At 39.1% G+C, this 18,171-nt stretch overlaps 1 protein-coding gene across 1 annotated transcript in view; it reads left to right on the top strand.

Annotated features, from left to right (window-relative positions):
- Positions 1-18,171, top strand: part of IGHMBP2 (immunoglobulin mu DNA binding protein 2) — an 81,183-nt gene that overhangs the window by 7,729 nt on the left and 55,283 nt on the right. Inside the window, exons 3-6 of the mRNA XM_058156448.1 lie at positions 5,812-6,004; positions 7,288-7,385; positions 14,224-14,387; positions 16,631-16,831. Coding sequence (XP_058012431.1) covers positions 5,812-6,004; positions 7,288-7,385; positions 14,224-14,387; positions 16,631-16,831 — 656 coding nt within the window. The remainder of the gene's footprint in view (positions 1-5,811; positions 6,005-7,287; positions 7,386-14,223; positions 14,388-16,630; positions 16,832-18,171) is intronic.

Genomic DNA, 18,171 nt, shown 5'->3' with positions numbered 1-18,171 from the left:
GGAGGGGGCGTTTGTCGCCCTCCTCTTACTCGTCCTCCTCTCGCCCTCGGAGGGGGCGGAGGGGGCGTTTGTCACGAATACATCCCAATAAAATGCAAACAGTATAAAAAAAAAAACATTTGCACTCAGTACTTTTTATTTTATTTTATTTTTTGCCAAGTTTTCCCCAGGGTTTTTTTCCCCCCCTATGGAAATTGGGGAGGTGGGGAGAAAGAGGTGAAAAAGAAAAAGCCTCTTGGAAAGCGGAGAAATACGGCAAGAACAAACGATTTCTCCCCCCGCCCCTCCCGGCGCCATCCTTCTCTCCCGCCAGTCACACGGTTCAGTTTTTTTTCAGGCTAACTATACTTTGCGTTTCACTCCCCCGAGTGAGGAAGAAGAAGGGAGGCAAAAGAAACCGACCCTCGCGCAGATCAGCAAATTAGCTTTCCTTCTCCAAACCAATTGGAAGCGGGGGGCGACGCTGCCGAGAAGCCGCTGCTTACAGAGAGCGAAAAAGCCAGGGAGACCTTGGCATAGGTGGGCGGCTGGTGTAAGGCAGGGCAGAACCTTCGACCCGCAAGGATCCCGGGAGGGGGGACGAAGAGAGGCAGAGAAGGAGGGAGGGAGGAGGAAGGAAGGAAAGAAAGAAAAGGGGGAGTGAAAATAAGAGCAGTCCGAGCTCTGAACTGGGGAACGAGAAGGAAAGAAAGAGGGAGAGAGAGAGAGACAGAGAGGGAGAGAGAAAAAGCGAAGAAGGAAGAGAACAGTGCAATGAGTAAGGACTGCCACTGGGGTCAGGGAGCAGAGCACCAGGAAACAGGGCGGCCAACGCGCACATACTACACACACACAAACACAGAGCCAGCTCCTCCCTGCCGCTGTTGAATCTTACTTCACCGCACCCCCTCCACCCCGGCCACACTCACAGCCAAAAAAAAAGGAAGAGCAGCATCCCTCGCCGAACGGCGGCGAATCTTTTGCCTTCCCTGAAAGATTAAAGATTAAATAGGAGAGGAGACCCAAGGCGTGCAAATCATCAGAATGCCTCGACGTTTCGCACTCATTATGTCGTCATCTTAATTAATCAGACCGTGGTGGGGTTCCCTACACCTTCCTCTCCCTTTAAGAAATAGAACAAGGTGCGTTTAAAAAAAAAAAGTAATATTAGCAGGAAGGGTTACAGCAAGGAAAATCAATACTACCGCGTTCTAAGCCGAAAACACATTTATATAAAGAGACCTGAAAACATATTTGTATAGAAACAAATGTATTTGTCTCTTGTGATGATGTATTGCAGGGTTGCCTTAAATTGCTGTGTGATAGTTACAGCATTTCCAGAAAACACAGACTGGAAAAGAAAAGAAAAGGGAACGGTAGGGAATGAAAATGGATGACTGTGTCATCCATATCATCAACCTTTTGTGAAGTGTGTTGGGAAGCAACTTTTTAAAATAAGACCTTTTCTTGATCGTCTCCCTTATTAAAAAGTGGGCGTTTGTCACTCTCGCTCTCCTCTCACTCGCCCTCTTTTCGCCTTTGGAAAAGATAGCTTGCCGGTCCACGGGTCTCTTTGGACAGCTTTCTGGGGGTGATGGTTTCCTGATGGCAGTTGACGTCGTAATAATTTTTTTTTTCCTGTTATAAATGGATCCCAATATTGGTACCGGTACTTCTAATCCTGGACCATCAAAACAAAAACGCAGGTCATACGAAGCTGCTTTCAAACTTAAGGTTGTGTCAAGAGCAGAAGAAAGCAATAACAGTATTGCAAGTAGGGAATTTTGTGTTGACGAAAAACAAGTAAGGGAGTGGCGGAAAATGAAAGCTGACTTGGAAAAGCTTCCAAAGGCAAAAAAAGCTCGACGTGGTTTAACGAGTTCATATGGGGCTCTACAGACTGAATTGCATAAATGGGTTATGGAGTGTCGTCAAAATGGTTACTGTGTAACACGTATGGGAATTCGCTTACATGCCCTTCAAATGGCTAAAGAAGAAAAATTTAAAGTACCAGGCACTGAAAAATTTGTTGCATCAGCAGGATGGTGTACCGCTTCATGAATAGGTTTGGCCTATGTTTGCAAAGAACAAAGATTGCACAGAAGCTGCCAAAAGACCTTGATGAAAAAGTGATGTCATTCCATTCATTCATCATAAAACAAAGAAGGATCCATAACTATGACCTTCAAGATATTGGAAATATGGATGAAACGCCTATGACCTTTGATCTTCCAAGCAACAGAACTGTGGCAAGTTTGGGAGACAAAACAATTTTACTAAGAACCACAGGAAATGAAAAAAACCATTTCACAGTCGTTCTGTCATGTTTGGCTAATGGAACCAAGCTGAGGCCTGTTATTATTTTTAAAAGAAAGACCTTGCCTAAAAAGGTAAAATTCCCGCCACGAATTACAGTGCGTGCACATGTTAAAGGCTGGATGGATGAAGATGGAACAAAAAAATGGCTGGAAGAAATTTGGAACGGACGACCAGGAGCAGCCTTAAAGAAAAAACCATCACTGTTAGTTTGGGATATGTTCAGAGCCCACACATCTGATGACATTAAAAAATTGGCAAAGTCATCTCAAGTCACTTTGGCCGTTATTCCAGGTGGGCTTACATCTGTATTGCAGCCCCTAGATGTCAGTTTAAATAAACCTTTCAAGGACCGTGTGCGAAAGATGTGGCATGAATGGATGACATCTGGTCAAGCTCGTCTGACAAAAGTTGGAAATCTGAGAAAGCCAGACATAGAACTAATAGCACAGTGGGTTCGTGATGCATGGGAAGATATTCCAGAGGACATGGTGCAACGTGCCTTCAAGAAATGTGGCATTAGTAATGCTATGGATGGCAGTGAAGACAGCGCATTGTATGAGAGTGACAGCAGTGATGATGACGACTGTGAACTCAGTGATGACGACAACGTATATGCGGATAACATCACAGAAGCTGAAGTAGCTGAAGCTCTGTTTGGACAAACAGATGATGAGGAGGAGAACTCCAGTTTTGAGGGATTTTAGCTCTTGTTAGCTTGGTTGCTGTTAATTTTAAAGATACTGTATTTTTGATACCATATTCTTTTTGGGGACCCCCTTTTGCACTTTTATTGTTTTTCGTTCAAATAAATATTCATGTTATTTTACTTGGCTCTATCTTTATTTTTTACATTGACCAGTAGCTGCCTCATTTCCCACCCTAGGCTTATACTCGAGTCAATAGTTTTTCCCAGTTTTTTGTGGTAAAATTAGGTACCTCGGCTTATATTCGGGTCGGCTTATACTCGAGTATATACGGTACCTTTCCCTTAGGCATGAAAGTCAGCTGAATGACTGGGCTAATTACTTTCTCTTAGCCTGACCAATCTCACACTGTTGTTATGTGGAAAATAGGAGGTAGAAACAATACAGTTGAGTGCTGCCTTGAGTTGTCCCCAAATAAATGGGTTAAAGTTAAATATATTTTTAGCAATAGGTTGTTTGTTTTGTATAACTTTCTATAAATAATGTTTTAGTACCTGAGGGTTTGTTTTGTTGCTTGATTAAGGGTTAAGACAGAATTGAAATGGCAACAGTAAGGTATGTTATCTCATTTCAACTTTAGAATCACCAGTGCATGGTCTAACCTACAAATCGCCACATTTCAGCTTGTTGAATATGACTTCGAATTTAAAAGCTGATAACTAATCAATTTTTGAGTAAGATAATCTGTTTCGTATTACATATAATACGTAAATCTATTTGATTGGGGATTCATAATTCCTATGTATTAAGTAATTTTTGAGCCTGCACAATTTTTGGAAGACTTTTATACAATGAATTTTGTCTTTACATTTTTGTGTTCCATTTTCCCTAAATTATGCCTGCAGTTATAATTTCTTCCTAATAATCAAGTTCTCTATACCAAATATTTTAAATGTTGAATTACTTTCTGAAGGAAATGTATTTGTCATAGATTAGCGTATATCGAAGCAAGTGTTAATATTTAGCTGTCCCATTTCCCTTTATAAAACTAAACCTCCTATCTTTTTGTATTTTTCACTATAAAATTCAAATTGATTTCATTTAATTTGCTATCTTGTGTTTGATTTATTTGTACTCCCAGAAAATATTTTTATAAAATAATCATTGTTAATGCCTTTATATATATATATATCTTATAGCATTACTACAGATGTATTTAAATATTTGAAATATTTACTAATTCTAGTTCTTTCGATTAGAATTCTTAAACTTCTACATTCAAGGAAACTTTCTTGGTCACTCACAAGGATTTTTTTGCTAATGTTAATTTATTTTTCATATAATTTAGATTGGATTAGATTAGATTAGATTAGATTAGATTAGATTAGATTAGATTAGATTAGATTAGATTAGATTAGATGGTTATAAGGTTCAGTGTTTCTCAACCTTGGCAACTTGAAGATGGGTGGCTTTCAGCTTCCAAAATCCCATCTTCAAGTTGCAATGGCTGAGAAACCAGTGCCTGCCTGTTTGTCTGGATCTTGGAGTCTCCTTGGATCTTAAGCATTTTTATTCTCCACAAACTTTTGTGGGAACAAAAGGTTGTGGGGTCTCCCATTTAGGTTTATGAGCATCTAGTCCATATTCTGTACATATGTTACTGTATACAATGCAAGCTACTCGGTTATGCCATTCTTGCCTACATCTTACACTCTGTCACTTTGTATTGGACTATCTTTGAGGCCTCTCTACTAGCATTGGTCCTTTTTAGTGTGGTAGATCCCTGCTTCTGTGGATCTGGTGTTTAATTCTTGTTCTTGTGCTGCTATGATCAACACTATCTTTTAATCCAGCCCATTCTAGTCATTGGGATTTCCCATTATCTGCCACCTCCGCTACAGTGTCTGTCAACCGTATATTTTACTAAGGATCTTGCCTTGCCTCCTCCCCTCTCCATTCCTCCCTCCCTTCCTGTCTCTCTTTCTTTCTTTCTTTCTCTCTCTCAGAAAGGAAATAATTGGAATATTTAAATAAATAATTTGAAAGGAACTCTTCGCTTAGTCCTTATTTAGTTTCTTGGAACTGTTTCCTTTTCTATAGCTTATCTTGTTGATATCTTGAAATAATATCACTACGATTTCCTTCTTGGTTTATTTCTTGTAGCTCATATTTCTTTCAGATAAGTTTGTCTTTTATGGGTACAGTGAGAAATGTTGATACGTCTCTCACAGTCTTTGTATCTTCATGAAGCAAATACTCTATTTGCATCGTCAATATTCTTATCCATAGGTTTTAGATCAGGAAACAATTCATTAAGTTTTGTCACCAAATAATCAATTATATCAACATTCTCAGCAGTTTCTCTAAAATCTCTGACCCTTAGATTATTTCTTTTGAAGAACTCTGATCTTGTAAATTCACCAAATTTATCTTGCTATTTGAAATACCATTTTTTGAACCTTTTCTATCTTAGATGTATTCTGTATGCTAGAATCATATGATTGGCTACCTATTTAAACTTTATTAGACATTTGCTTTGACATTTCCTTAAATTTTGTATTAATTTATTATGCCTGCTAAATTTTCTCTTATTAGCATTATAATCTTCTCCCATTTCAGTTTTAGATCTTGCCTGAGTTGTCTGATCAATGATTGAATGAGAATCAATGTATTGTTTACCACAATGATGTATCTAAGATGCTTCACCTCTCTTTGTCTTTATTGCTGATTTATTCCTGTTTGTTGCTGGAAGAATGATGAGCTTCGTATATTTGTGGTTTCTTCAGATAGGCTGTAATTCCTGTGCTTTTATGTGAGATATCTTTTCTGTCTCCTAATTTTATTCTTTGTCGTCATTTATCTCCTTCAGGTGACATAGTGGGACTTTATGAAGCAGCTGGACAAAATAATCAGGTCTGCACAGGAATTGTCACCCGGACGGCCTCCAATTCAATTACTATCGCAGTTGATGAGCCTCAGAGTAACCTTGTGAGTTTAGATCAGGAGAATTTGTACCGTCTGTTGAAACTTGCCAATGATGTTACATACAACAGACTCAAAAGGTAAACTAACGAAGAATGATTATGGAACTTTTATGTCTTAAACAAAGAATAACAAATTATTTAATAACCAGAATGCTTGAAAAAAAGTAAGGAAAATAATGGTTGTCCTAGTGGACAACCATTTAGATATGAGCCAGCAGTGTGCAGCAGCTGCCAAAAAAGCCAACACAGTTCTGGGCTGCATAAACAGAGGGATAGAATCAAGAACACGTGAAGTGTTAATACCACTTTATAATGCCTTGGTAAGGCCACACTTGCATTCAGTTTTGGTCGCCACGATGTAAAAAAGATGTTGAGACTCTAGAAAGAGTGCAGAGAAGAGCAACGAAGATGATTAGGGGACTGGAGGCTAAAACATATGAAGAACAGTTGCAGGAATTCGGTATGCGTAGTTTAATGAAAAGAAGGACTAGGGGAGACATGATAGGAGTGTTCCAATATCTCAGGGGTTGCCACAAAGAAGAGGGAGTCAAACTATTCTCCAAAGCACCTGAGGGTAGAAAAAGAAGCAATGGGTGGAAACTAATCAAGGAGAGATGCAACTTAGAACTAAGGAGAAATTTCCTGACAGTTAGAACAATTAATCAGTGGAACAACTTGCCTGCAGAAATTGTGAATGCTCCAACACTGGAAATTTTTAAGAAAATGTTGGATAACCGTTTGTCTGAAGTGGTGTAGGGTTTCCTGCCTGGGCAGGGGGTTGGAATAGAAGACTTCCAAGGTCCCTTCCAACTCTGTTATTATTATTATTATTATTAATAGTTATGCGAAGTATAGTTGGGAGATACCTGTCCATTTACTCCATTGTACCGAGATTTTGGATGATAGCCTCATCTTCCTAGATTCTGGAACTCAAAGATGCATGAATATTTCTCTATTTTTTCTTCACTGGTATATTGGCGGCTGCATTTTTGTCATACACTTTGTAGTGCATATGTTGGCAACATATGTTCATAATCTGAGCCTTTCACTTGTGAAAACGATGAAACAAGTAGGCTCCAGCTGGCACGTGCCTGTTGGGTTAAGTTGGCATGTGGTTGGAAGTTTTTTTTAGCCCTGAATGAAGGAGCTAGTGGAGAACAGCTAATTTAACTTTACAAGACTGATAATACTAAGTTCCTGGGAAGTTTTAGTGTGGTTTTGAGACCACACGATATGTCGTTTCAAGCTGATCACACAGCATTTGTAATTATTTAAGATATTATTGTTTGGTGGTGTTTCCTAAGTTCTGAAGGGGAGTCGTCTGTAAGATTCAGTTCCTTTTATTTTCTTCTCTTTGGAAGGGCTTTAAGTACACTTAATCACTATGGGTCCGGTCCAGCATCTGATCTTATTGATGTGCTTTTGTGTTCTTCTGAACCTAGTGGTGCCAGTGATACAAGTAAGAACTATTTCTTTTTTTTTCTTTAATGAATGTTGAAAAATCTATGGAAATAAAGTTATTCAGTATGCATGATTTAATCCACAACTGGTGTCCCTAAAAAGCCTTACTCTCTTGCCCTCTGTGATGCCTTTTGAAGAAAAGATACAAATGAACCTCATTTTCTTCGTTCAGTGCAATTTTGCACTGACCTGGCATATATTAAGCAAATATAAATATTTATTTCATAGAGGGTAAGCATTTATATCTGGGCAAGTATTGTTCTGTATTGTCTTTATAGATCTTCATAACGCAAGTACAAATGTATATTCATTTATCAAAACGATAGTTGTTGACTAGATTCTCACATCCTGCTAATCCATAACATTGTTGAGGCTTAGTGTAGAATAATGCATATCTTGATAATTTTCCCTCTAGTTTTCCACCTTTAGTAAACATTCTAGCAAGGATCAGAAATTTGTCCATTTGTTTTGTTTTTCACCATTTAGATGTAACTTGTAATTGTTTCCTGCATTTTCCTAGTTGAACATAATTACCTCAGACTTTGCTTCTGTTTTGTGTTGTATTGTTCCTGAAGCATTTCATTTATTTTCATCTATGCCTTAGTCTCAATATATACAGTACACTGCTTTTATTGCATTCAGCAAATCTTCAATCCCATATTCACGAAATGCATTCCATAATTCAAACTTATTTATAATCTACTTTCTTTAAATCAAGTGTCTAAACTTGCTTTTTCACATTTGTATATTTCTCAATTAATTCTGAAGAACAAAAATCTGATCTGCTTGTGTATGCCCCTCCCCCTCTGGTATAAAATCAAACCACATTTTCTAATTTTGCTTATTATCACCTCTCTCATACTCATACCGGCACCCCGGTACAGTCAGCTGCACCCGCAGCTGACTGTTGGGGGCGAGTTAGTGGCCCCAAAGGAGGTGGTTCGCAACTTGGGCATCCTCCTGGATGGTCGGCTGTCCTTTGATGAACATCTGGCGGCCGTCACCAGGAGGGCCTTTTACCAAGTTCGCTTGGTTCGCCAGTTGCGTCCCTTCCTTGACCGGGATGCCTTATGCACAGTCACTCACGCTCTGGTTACGTCTCGGCTGGATTATTGCAATGCTCTCTACATGGGGCTGCCCTTGAGGTGCACCCGGAGGCTGCAGTTAGTCCAGAATGCAGCTGCGCGAGTGGTAATGGGAGCCGCTCGTGGCTCCCACATAACACCACTGCACCACTGCTCCGTAGTCTGCACTGGCTTCCTGTAGTCTTTCGGGTGCGCTTCAAGATCCTGGTTACCACCTTTAAAGCACTCCATGGCTTAGGACCCGGGTACTTACGAGAGTTGCTGTTACCTTATGCCTCCCATCGACCCGTACGCTCTCACAGAGAGGGCCTTCTCAGGGTGCCGTCCGCCAAACAATGTCGGCTGGCGGCCCCCAGGAGTAGGGCCTTCTCTGCGGGAGCACCGACGCTCTGGAACGAACTCCCCCCTGGCTTACGTCAAGTGCCTGATCTTCGGACCTTTCGTCATGAGCTAAAAACATATTTATTCAAGCAGGACTGGCATAAATAGTTGATTTTATATTGGGGTTTTAGTAATATTTTAAATTTTTAAATCTTTTAAATTATCGGCCGTTTAGTAATAGTTTATTTTAAATTCTTTTAATTGTATATATTCTGTATTTTATTCTGGCTGTACACCGCCCTGAGTCCTTCGGGAGAAGGGCGGTATAAAAATCTAATAAAATAGAAATAGAAATAAATAATCCAAACTCCAGATGATGCCCATCCAGCATTCATACTGCGTACTCTCCATTTGTCTTTATAGATCCTGTGCTGATAATGTTCAACATTTAGAATAGAATAGAATAGAATAGAATAGAATAGAATAGAATAGAATAGAATAGAATAGAATAGAATAGAATTCTTTATTGGCCAAGTGTGATTGGACACACAAGGAATTTGTCTTTGGTGCATATGCTCTCAGTGTACATAAAAAGATACACTCATCAAGAATCACAGGGCACAACACCCAGTGACAGTCATACGGTACAATAAGCAATCAAATCATACTAGGATGATTTCATAAATTGACTCTTTATTTTTCTGTTTCCATTTATCAAGAACCCAATTAAGCCAGTAGACACAATTCCTACTGTTAGCAAGCATAGTAATATACTTACACTAAAATCTGTAGATTTTTTTCCCCTTAACTTTTTTTTTTTAATTTGCATTTATATCCCCGCCCTTCTTCGAAGACTCAGGGCGGCTTACACTATGTTAAGCAGTAGTCTTCATCCATTTGTATATTATATACAAAGTCAACTTATTGCCCCCAACAATCTGGATCCTCATTTTACCTACCTTATAAAAGATGGAAGGCTGAGTCAACCTTGGGCCTGGTGGGACTTGAACCTGCAGTAATTGCAAGCAGCTGTATTAATAACAGACTGTCTTAGTCCGTTGAGCCACCAGAGGCCCTTGAGTGAAACAACTTAAATGACCTCAAAAATTATAGATGGCTATATAAGTCATTTTAAATAAATAAATGAGCAAGCCTGTCTGTGAGGAAAAGATCGCGGTCATATAATGCTTCCTTTCTAGTTTATAATAATGGCACACAATGGTTTAATTAGTGTTATGTGAACTGTGAACCTGATCACTATGTTAAATTATAAAACATACTTTAGTGTATTTGTACTGATGTAGTGTATACATCAGAAGTTAAAATGAAGCCACACACATACATATACACATATACTTAGACACACACACACATTTAAAGGCCAATTATATAAAGGCCAACCAATAGAAATAAAGGCCAATCAATATATCAGAAAAAACACATATAATAAAATGAGTCATTCTATTCTGAATAGAAGAGAGAGAATACTTTTAGAAATTCACCTACATTTAAAAATAAGTACCCAGAAGGCTCACCATAGAGAAACCTAGAATTTGGGAATCATATATAAAGATAGTTGGTAACCACCAGAGGTCAGCATTTTTCTATGAGCAGCACAGCCATAACAGTGCGATTGTCACTTTCCCCAAAATTTGCTGCTTCTGCAGAAAAAAAAAACAGACTTAGGCATCCCTGTAAAGCCATACAAATTCTGATAATTTTTGTGCTGCTCGTCTCTATTCTTGTTGGATTCTCATTTGTACCGAGATGTCTTTTTATCCCACTTATGATCAACTATCAGAGGAGAAGTGAGTGAGTGCTGCCTTTAAGAATCAAGGGCAGCAGGTGTGCCTCTTTTCCCTTCATCATTTCCTATAATCATTTGATTACAATTGAATTCCAACCAACTAGAACATCAGATCAATCTTATATGAGTTTATATCTGTGGTAAAGGCTCGTGTAAGCTCCTGAACTACTTTTAGTGGTTGAGTGGTTTTTCATAGTTCCAGTTAGATTTTGGGAATCATTCTATCCTGATATATTAAAGAAAAGGTTAAAAAATGTGATGCTTTGATTGTGTTAATTGGGAAACAGAAACAAGAGTATGCTGTTGTACTCCTGTCCTGCTTTAGCCTTGCTAAAGCATAGTAAAAGCCTCCTCACCATAGTAGGAGGAGATGCTGGACTGAGCAGCCCTTTGGTCCTGTACAGCAGTTCCTACATTCTTAGAAGGGATGGGTCATAAAAGAAACAGCAAATTTTGCTGTTTGAAACTACCTGAAGACAGTTTCCTGAAGCTTACACACAAATAAATATGTACATATGTTACTTTCTTCAGCATTATGTTTTTTGCTAGCTGTGTGCAAGTGCATTTGGTGTCATTCAGAAGTGAATGAATTTCAGCCCCATAGCAAAAAACAGGTCCACTTTCTTAAATACTAGTAATCACTAGCATTCAAGTAATACAATCCAAAAGAAGGTGTGCAGAAAAAGCCAAAACCAACTTGCCATAAATCATGATATACTTTGAGGTTGACAGTAAATACTGCCTTTTTTTCTGTTTTCCCTAACACTTTCCTTGAGAGAACATAAAAATGGCAGTTTATAAATTGCTTATATCTTTAGTGAATTGTGAAAAAGAAGAAGTCTAAATACTGGGGCAAAATCACTGCTGTGAATAGATACAGAATTTGTTCCATGAATTAATCTTTTAGGTAACTTAATGTGGTAGAAAAACTTCTGTCTTTTTACTAAAACTATCTCATACTTCTCATGTGCATCACAGATGCACTGTCCTGTTCTTGAATCTGTTCTGCAGAAAAATAACAAATGCATTATAATTTTCTCTAGTGATTATTTATGCACCTTGGCAAATAGGCACCTTATCAGCTTGCCTAACATGCCTTCCCTCATTCTGCATTTGTCAGCTAATAAATGAATCTGATCTTGTGAATAACTTAGAATGCAGTATAAATGCCAAGTGGAGCCAAAAGCTTCTTTAGCATTTGTGATGTATAGGATTTTTGGCTTTTGAAGGTGTAGCTTAGTTATGACTAACAAACCAGAACTCATTCATGCTATCACAAGAGCTGGGATCTTTCATTTGTACTGTTTTGCGAAGGGCTGCAATATTGCCTTATTCATCAGCAAGAAATAGAACATAAGTATAGTAAATGGAAAATGCACTAAAAGTATGTTTTTTAAAAAAATGAAGAGTCCCTACAGCTCATGTTAAAGTAATTGAAAGTTTAAGGTGTTCAAATGTTCACAACAATTTTTAAAGGTTGACTTTATATGTGGCAAGAGGATTTACTTAAAGGTTCTTATTTTTAGGCATTAAAAGAAATTTTGATGTGACATTTTCAACAATAAAAACATTATAAAACATAGCAAAAAAGCTTAAAATGACATATTGCTTGGATTAGCAGTCCCCAACCTTTCCAGTTCCACCAATTGGCAGCAGTGGCGGGGGAAGGGATAGTTTTGCACGCTTGCTTGGCATTTGGGCAGCCCAGTTCCCAATGGGCCGCAAACCGATAACAGTCCATAGATAGGGAGTTGGGGACCCCTGGCTTGGATTATCTATAAAAAATAGAAATATGGGATGGTGATAACTTTCTAACATATTCTTTACCAATCATTACAAAACTTGCTGTTACTATGATTTTACAAACATCTGTAATTTGCTTTTTGTGTTTTTAAACAAACTTGCTATTTGCATTATTTTAATAAAATCTGCCTGAGAAATAGTTATATGGTAAAACTGTAATGCTAGCATCTCTTCACTTGCAGAAGACCCATTCCAATCGGTCGTCTTAGCAGCAGCAAATTTGGAGAGAGAATTCTTTTCTTGCTGTTCAGAATGCAAAGCCTTTTGGCATCCTGATCCAGCAAAGTGCCAGCTCCTATAGCTAGAGAGGAATTAAATTGTCCATTTAGTGTCTTTTGCCAGTCTGAAATTAAAAATGCCTGTTCCAATAGCATTTGCCAAACTAACAATGACAACAACACCTACTTACCAACTGCTCCCCTATATATAAAATTCCTGTTTATATTTTAGTTGATTTCCTCCGGATTTGGGTGAATAAATGTTCTTCTGCTTCTTCCTGCAATACTGGCATCAAACAAGCTAAAAGCCTCCTCATCTTTGCAATTGAAAATCTGGTGGGATGAAGAGGAGGAGGTGGACAATAATAATGATGATGATGATGATGATGATGATATAATAATGATAATGGCAACAATAATATCAACATTGGCATAATATCAATTCCTGAGATACACCCAAAGAAAAAGTAACATTTTTACAGAAGGGAGGGTCTTCTGAAAGTTCCCTTTCCCCATTCCTGTTGGGACTGCATTCTAGAGGCAGAAGTGAGATGTTACACAGGATGTTAATTGACAGTTCTACTCCAGAGGTGGGTTTCAGCAGGTTCTGATCAGTTCTGGAGAACCGGTAGCAGAATTTTTTAGTAGTTTGGAGAACTGGTAGTAAACATTCTGACTGGCCCCGCCCCCGTCTATTCTCTGCCTCCCGAGTCCCAGCTGATCGGGAGGATGTGGGGATTTTGCAGTATCCTTCCCCTAGAAGCGGGTGGGAATGGAGATTTTACAGTATCCTTCCCCTGCCACGCCCACCATACCACACCCACAGAAGCGGTAGTAAAAAAAAAATTGAAACCCACCACTATTCCACTCCCTCCCCTGCAACTATCATCAAGAAAAAAAGGGTGGTCCTGAATTAAGAAATCAAGGTATAGATGTTTATGTAGTTATTTTAAAGTTTGCACAGCACTCAAAACATGAGGTTTCAAGAAAACAAGGCAGAAGTTGATATTCATACCTGTTAGCTCCATTGTTCTAAGTAGGACCCACCCTCACTGACTAAAGAGTATTTTCCTTGCATCCTTCCAGCAGCCACCATTGTCTGTTAGCTATTTCAAGGTAGCGCTTCTTGCTTTTTTCCCGTCAGTGTCTAATGAATTGTTAGCAGTTCTATGAAACTTTGCTGCTCATCTAATTACACATTAGTGTTCAAAGCTATAATTAGGGTTTTGGCTCGGCATATTGTTTAAAATGTTTGTACTTTTAGGAAAGCAAGGTGTCTGTGTTTTTTCAAGGAATTTCCTAGTAAGGAAAAAAAAAAGTATTCTGTATGGTGGAACAGCTAAAGGCAATGGGCTGTTAAAGCACATTAATCTTCTGTTATTCTTTCAAAGACTGAAAATATTTGCAGTAAAACAGAAACTTTCTTGAGAGATGCCAGGCCTCAGTGGGAGCTTAGAATTGCTCTTAGTAATTATCAGGATGCTTCCTTTGCTGAGAATCTGGTCAATGTCCAAAAGCAGCCTCTTATTTGTATTGTACTTGCTTTCTCGCAAATGTTCTTGATAAGACTGAGATTTGAACAAATGTTCCTGCCGCTTACAGAGCTTTTGAAGTTCTACGATGAATCCCTGGATGCCTCTCAGAAGGAGGCTGTTTGCTTTTCATTGGCACAGAAGGAACTTGCTATCATCCATGGACCACCTGGAACCGGCAAGACGACAACTGTGGTAGAGATAATACTCCAAGCTGTGGAGCAAGGCTTGAAAGTGAGTGAAGGAATACATTTTCTGAGGAGATACCTATTTCCAGGTCAGAATGATTTAGCCCAGAAACTTAGGTCTCTGAGGCCATCGTACTATTATGAGGCAAGAATGGAAAGTGAACCTTGCCATTCAAAATGATGCACATTTCAGCTTTGGTTAAAGCAGGAGGTGGGAAGTAGCTGGCAGAGTGAGGGCAGTGGTGGGATTCAGCCAGTTCACACCACTTCGGGAGAACCGGTTGTTAACTGTCTGAGCAGTTTGGCAAACTGGTTGTTGGAAGAAATCATTAGGGCAGAGAACCGGTTGTTAAAATACATGAATCCCACCACTGAGTGAGGGGTATTGTCTATAATTCTTAATAGACCTGTAGCCTCTTTCCTGCTTATAGCACCTTCTTAGTGTTTTAAGTCCAGTATGGCAGGTGAATTCCGAACGGTCACAATACATACATATGGTAATCATGCTTTTCTCAGAGAATTTAGAATAGAATAGAGCTGGAAGGGACCTTGGAGGTCTTCTAGTCCAGCCCCCTGCTAAAGCAGGAGAACCTATATCAGGGGTGTCAAACTCGCAGCTGACGGGCCAGATGCATCACGTGCCGGCCATGCCCACCCCCGTTTTATCGAAGGGAGGAAAAAATGCAATACATCACATGACGACAATGTGTCGTCGTGAGTTTGACACCCCTGACCTATACCATTTAAGATAAGTGACCGTCTAGTCTCTTCTTAAAAACCTCCAGTGATGGAGCGTCCACAATTTCTGAAGGCATGTGCAAGAAATGGCACATGTATAAGACTTGCAGATTAGGTGAGTTTGTGAGAGAGAGAGAAAAAGAGGGAGAAATGGGCTTTAAGACCATGAACTGCTGGCCAGATGCTTCATATTTGAATGTAGTCAATACTTAATGGTATTGTCCATTACTAATGACTCTAATGTTTGGGGGGAAACAGTGTTCGAACTGATGAAAAGCTTGTACATAAGTTTGTGTGGAACTGTATGCAAATGTTTGAAAGAATGCTATGTGCAATAATGATGTATTTGTTACTGTATAAAAATATGAGGATGCTTGATAACTCCATCCTTCACTTTAAAAGGAAGATATGTAATAGAATAGTAGGTTGATACTCTAATATAATTTAAGTAAAAAGGCTTATTTTTAACAAAGTGTCCAAGGTTTTGGGGTGAGGGGAGAGGGAAGGAATAATTTTACAAAGAGAGAAAATAAAGGAAAAGGAACTGTAAATATAAAACAAATAATAATTGGTAACCCTTATAGAAAAATAAAGTACAGTATGGTAATATTATTATGCTCAGAGGAACAGTTTAGTGTGTGTTAAACTACAATTCCCAATCCTCTCTGTTCACAAAATGTTATTGTTAAATAAAGTTTTAATTGTTCATAATAAACTGGACCTCTGGGTAAATAACCTGAATAAATTTGACAAAATAACATTTGTCCTCAGAATACATTTAGAAAAACATTAGGTCATGAATATGGGAATTTGGATATAATATAAACCTTGGAATATTTCTAGAGAATGGCTATTTGGCAGTATCAAAGATTGGGTATGGGGTCATCTGAAGTCTGATTCTGCAGTCAAAATCTCAGCAGAAAGATACATAATTTTATTTCACAAACAGAAGTTTTTAAAAACCACCATGTTTATCTTATAGTTTAGATTCTTTGTGATGGATAATATTCCATTCCCACTTTCAAAGTGTTATAAATTCATCCAGGCTACTTGTATTTCTAGAAAACCGTTTTTTCCCCTGCTAATCTCTCTCTATATTTCTTGGCTGAAGCCCAACAGTTTCTGCTCAGAGGATCTTCTGCGTTTCAGTGAGATGTAGAAATAAAGCTTGGGAATTAAAGGGTACCATCAGAGACATAAAAGAAAAAGAAAAAGCTGAAAGATCCTTGGCAGGTTAGAAGTTAAATTTGGCTGGGACTAGTTTCTCAAAGTAACTTTTGTCCTTGATCCTGGTTTAATCCTTTGAATTTGTACTGTTCCTTTTAGCTCAGAGGTCTGGCATATAATAAAGTCCTTCAAACTCCAGGTCAAATCCTGATCCAGCATTGACTTGAGAATAATCTCTTTTCCTGGCACTTATAAAATAACCTCCTTTCTTTTCCTTTTGACATTGATGCTTATAGTGTTTCTGTAGATATGAATCTGTGTAAGACTGTAGCTATTTCAGTGAAGCAAATTAATACTGTTTAAAGAGATATTTTTTCTTCCTAGGTTCTCTGTTGTGCTCCCTCTAACATTGCAGTCGATAACTTGGTGGAAAGGCTCTCTGAGCATAAGGTGCGGATCCTGCGTCTGGGTCGCCCAGCTCGTCTCCTGGAGTCCATACAGCACCATTCACTGGATGCTGTCCTGTTGCGTGGAGATAATGCCCAGATTGTAGCAGATATCAGGAAAGATATTGATCAAGCATTCGTAAGTTTTCTATTACATTTTTACAGCCGTTCTTTGAAATAATCTGTAGAATAAATTGTGGCTATAAATCTATGCACTATAAACCTATAGTGTTCTTTGTGACATTGTATTCTTGGAATAAGTACAGTGCTATGCAGAAATGATTTATTTTATTTATTTTTATTTATTTATTTATTTGATCATATTTATATACCGCCCTATCTCCCGAAAGACTCAGGGCGGTTTACAGGCACTTAAAAAACACATAAATACAATATAAAAACAATTAAAAAACTTATTCTAAAAGCCCAATAATTAAAAATATAGGAATAAAACCCAATTTAAAACCCATAAATTTAAAATCTAACTCAGTCCTGCGCAATTAAATAAGTATGTTTTAAGCTCGCGGCGGAAGGTCCGAAGGTCCGGAAGCTGACGAAGTCCGGGGGGTAGATCGTTCCAGAGGGTGGGAGCCCCCACAGAAAAGGCCCTTCCCCTGGGCGTCGCCAGACGACATTGCCTCGCTGACGGCACCCTGAGGAGTCCCTCTCTATGAGAGCGCACGGGTCGGTGAGAGGTATTCGGTAGCAGTAGGCGGTTCCGTAAATAACCCGGCCCTATGCCATGGAGCGCTTTAAAGGTGGTCACCAAAACCTTGAAGCGCACCCGGAAGGCCACAGGTAGCCAGTGCAGTCTGCACAGGATGGGTGTTATGCGGGAGCCACGAGGGGCTCCATCTATCACCCGCGCAGCCGCATTCTGGACTAACTGTAGCCTCCGGATGCCCCTCAAGGGGAGCCCCATGTAGAGAGCATTGCAGTAATCCAGGCGAGACGTCACGAGTGCGTGAGTGACCGTGCATAGGGCATCCCGGTCCAGAAAGGGGCGCAACTGGCGTACCAGGCGAACCTGGTAGAACGCTCTCCTGGAGACGGCCGTCAAATGATCTTCTAGAGACAGCCGTTCATCCAGGAGGACGCCTAAATTGAATATGTGACTTCTTGAAATTGAACCAAAACTCAGCAGGTATATAAGCAGAGTTGGGTTGAATGGCTAAAATTAAAAATAACTATAGCTTTGTAATTGACTTTGACGTAATGTGATACAGGTGGTCCTCGACTTACAACAGTTCATTGAATGACCATTCAAAGCTACGACGGCACTGAAAATCATGACTTACGACCATTTTTTACACTTACGACCGTTGCAGCATTCCAGTGGTCACATAATTTACATTCAGATGCTTGACAACTGATTCATATTTATGACGGTAACAGTGTTCAGGAGTCATTTTGCGACCTTCTGACAAGCAAAGTCAATGGAGAACCCAGATTCACTTAACAACCATGTTACTAATTTAG

The sequence above is a fragment of the Ahaetulla prasina genome, chromosome 1 (genome assembly GCF_028640845.1).
Source record: "Ahaetulla prasina isolate Xishuangbanna chromosome 1, ASM2864084v1, whole genome shotgun sequence".
NCBI lineage: Eukaryota > Metazoa > Chordata > Lepidosauria > Squamata > Colubridae > Ahaetulla > Ahaetulla prasina.
The sequence above is the reverse complement of the archived record's forward strand: the minus strand, read 5'-3'. Positions and strand labels throughout refer to the sequence as shown.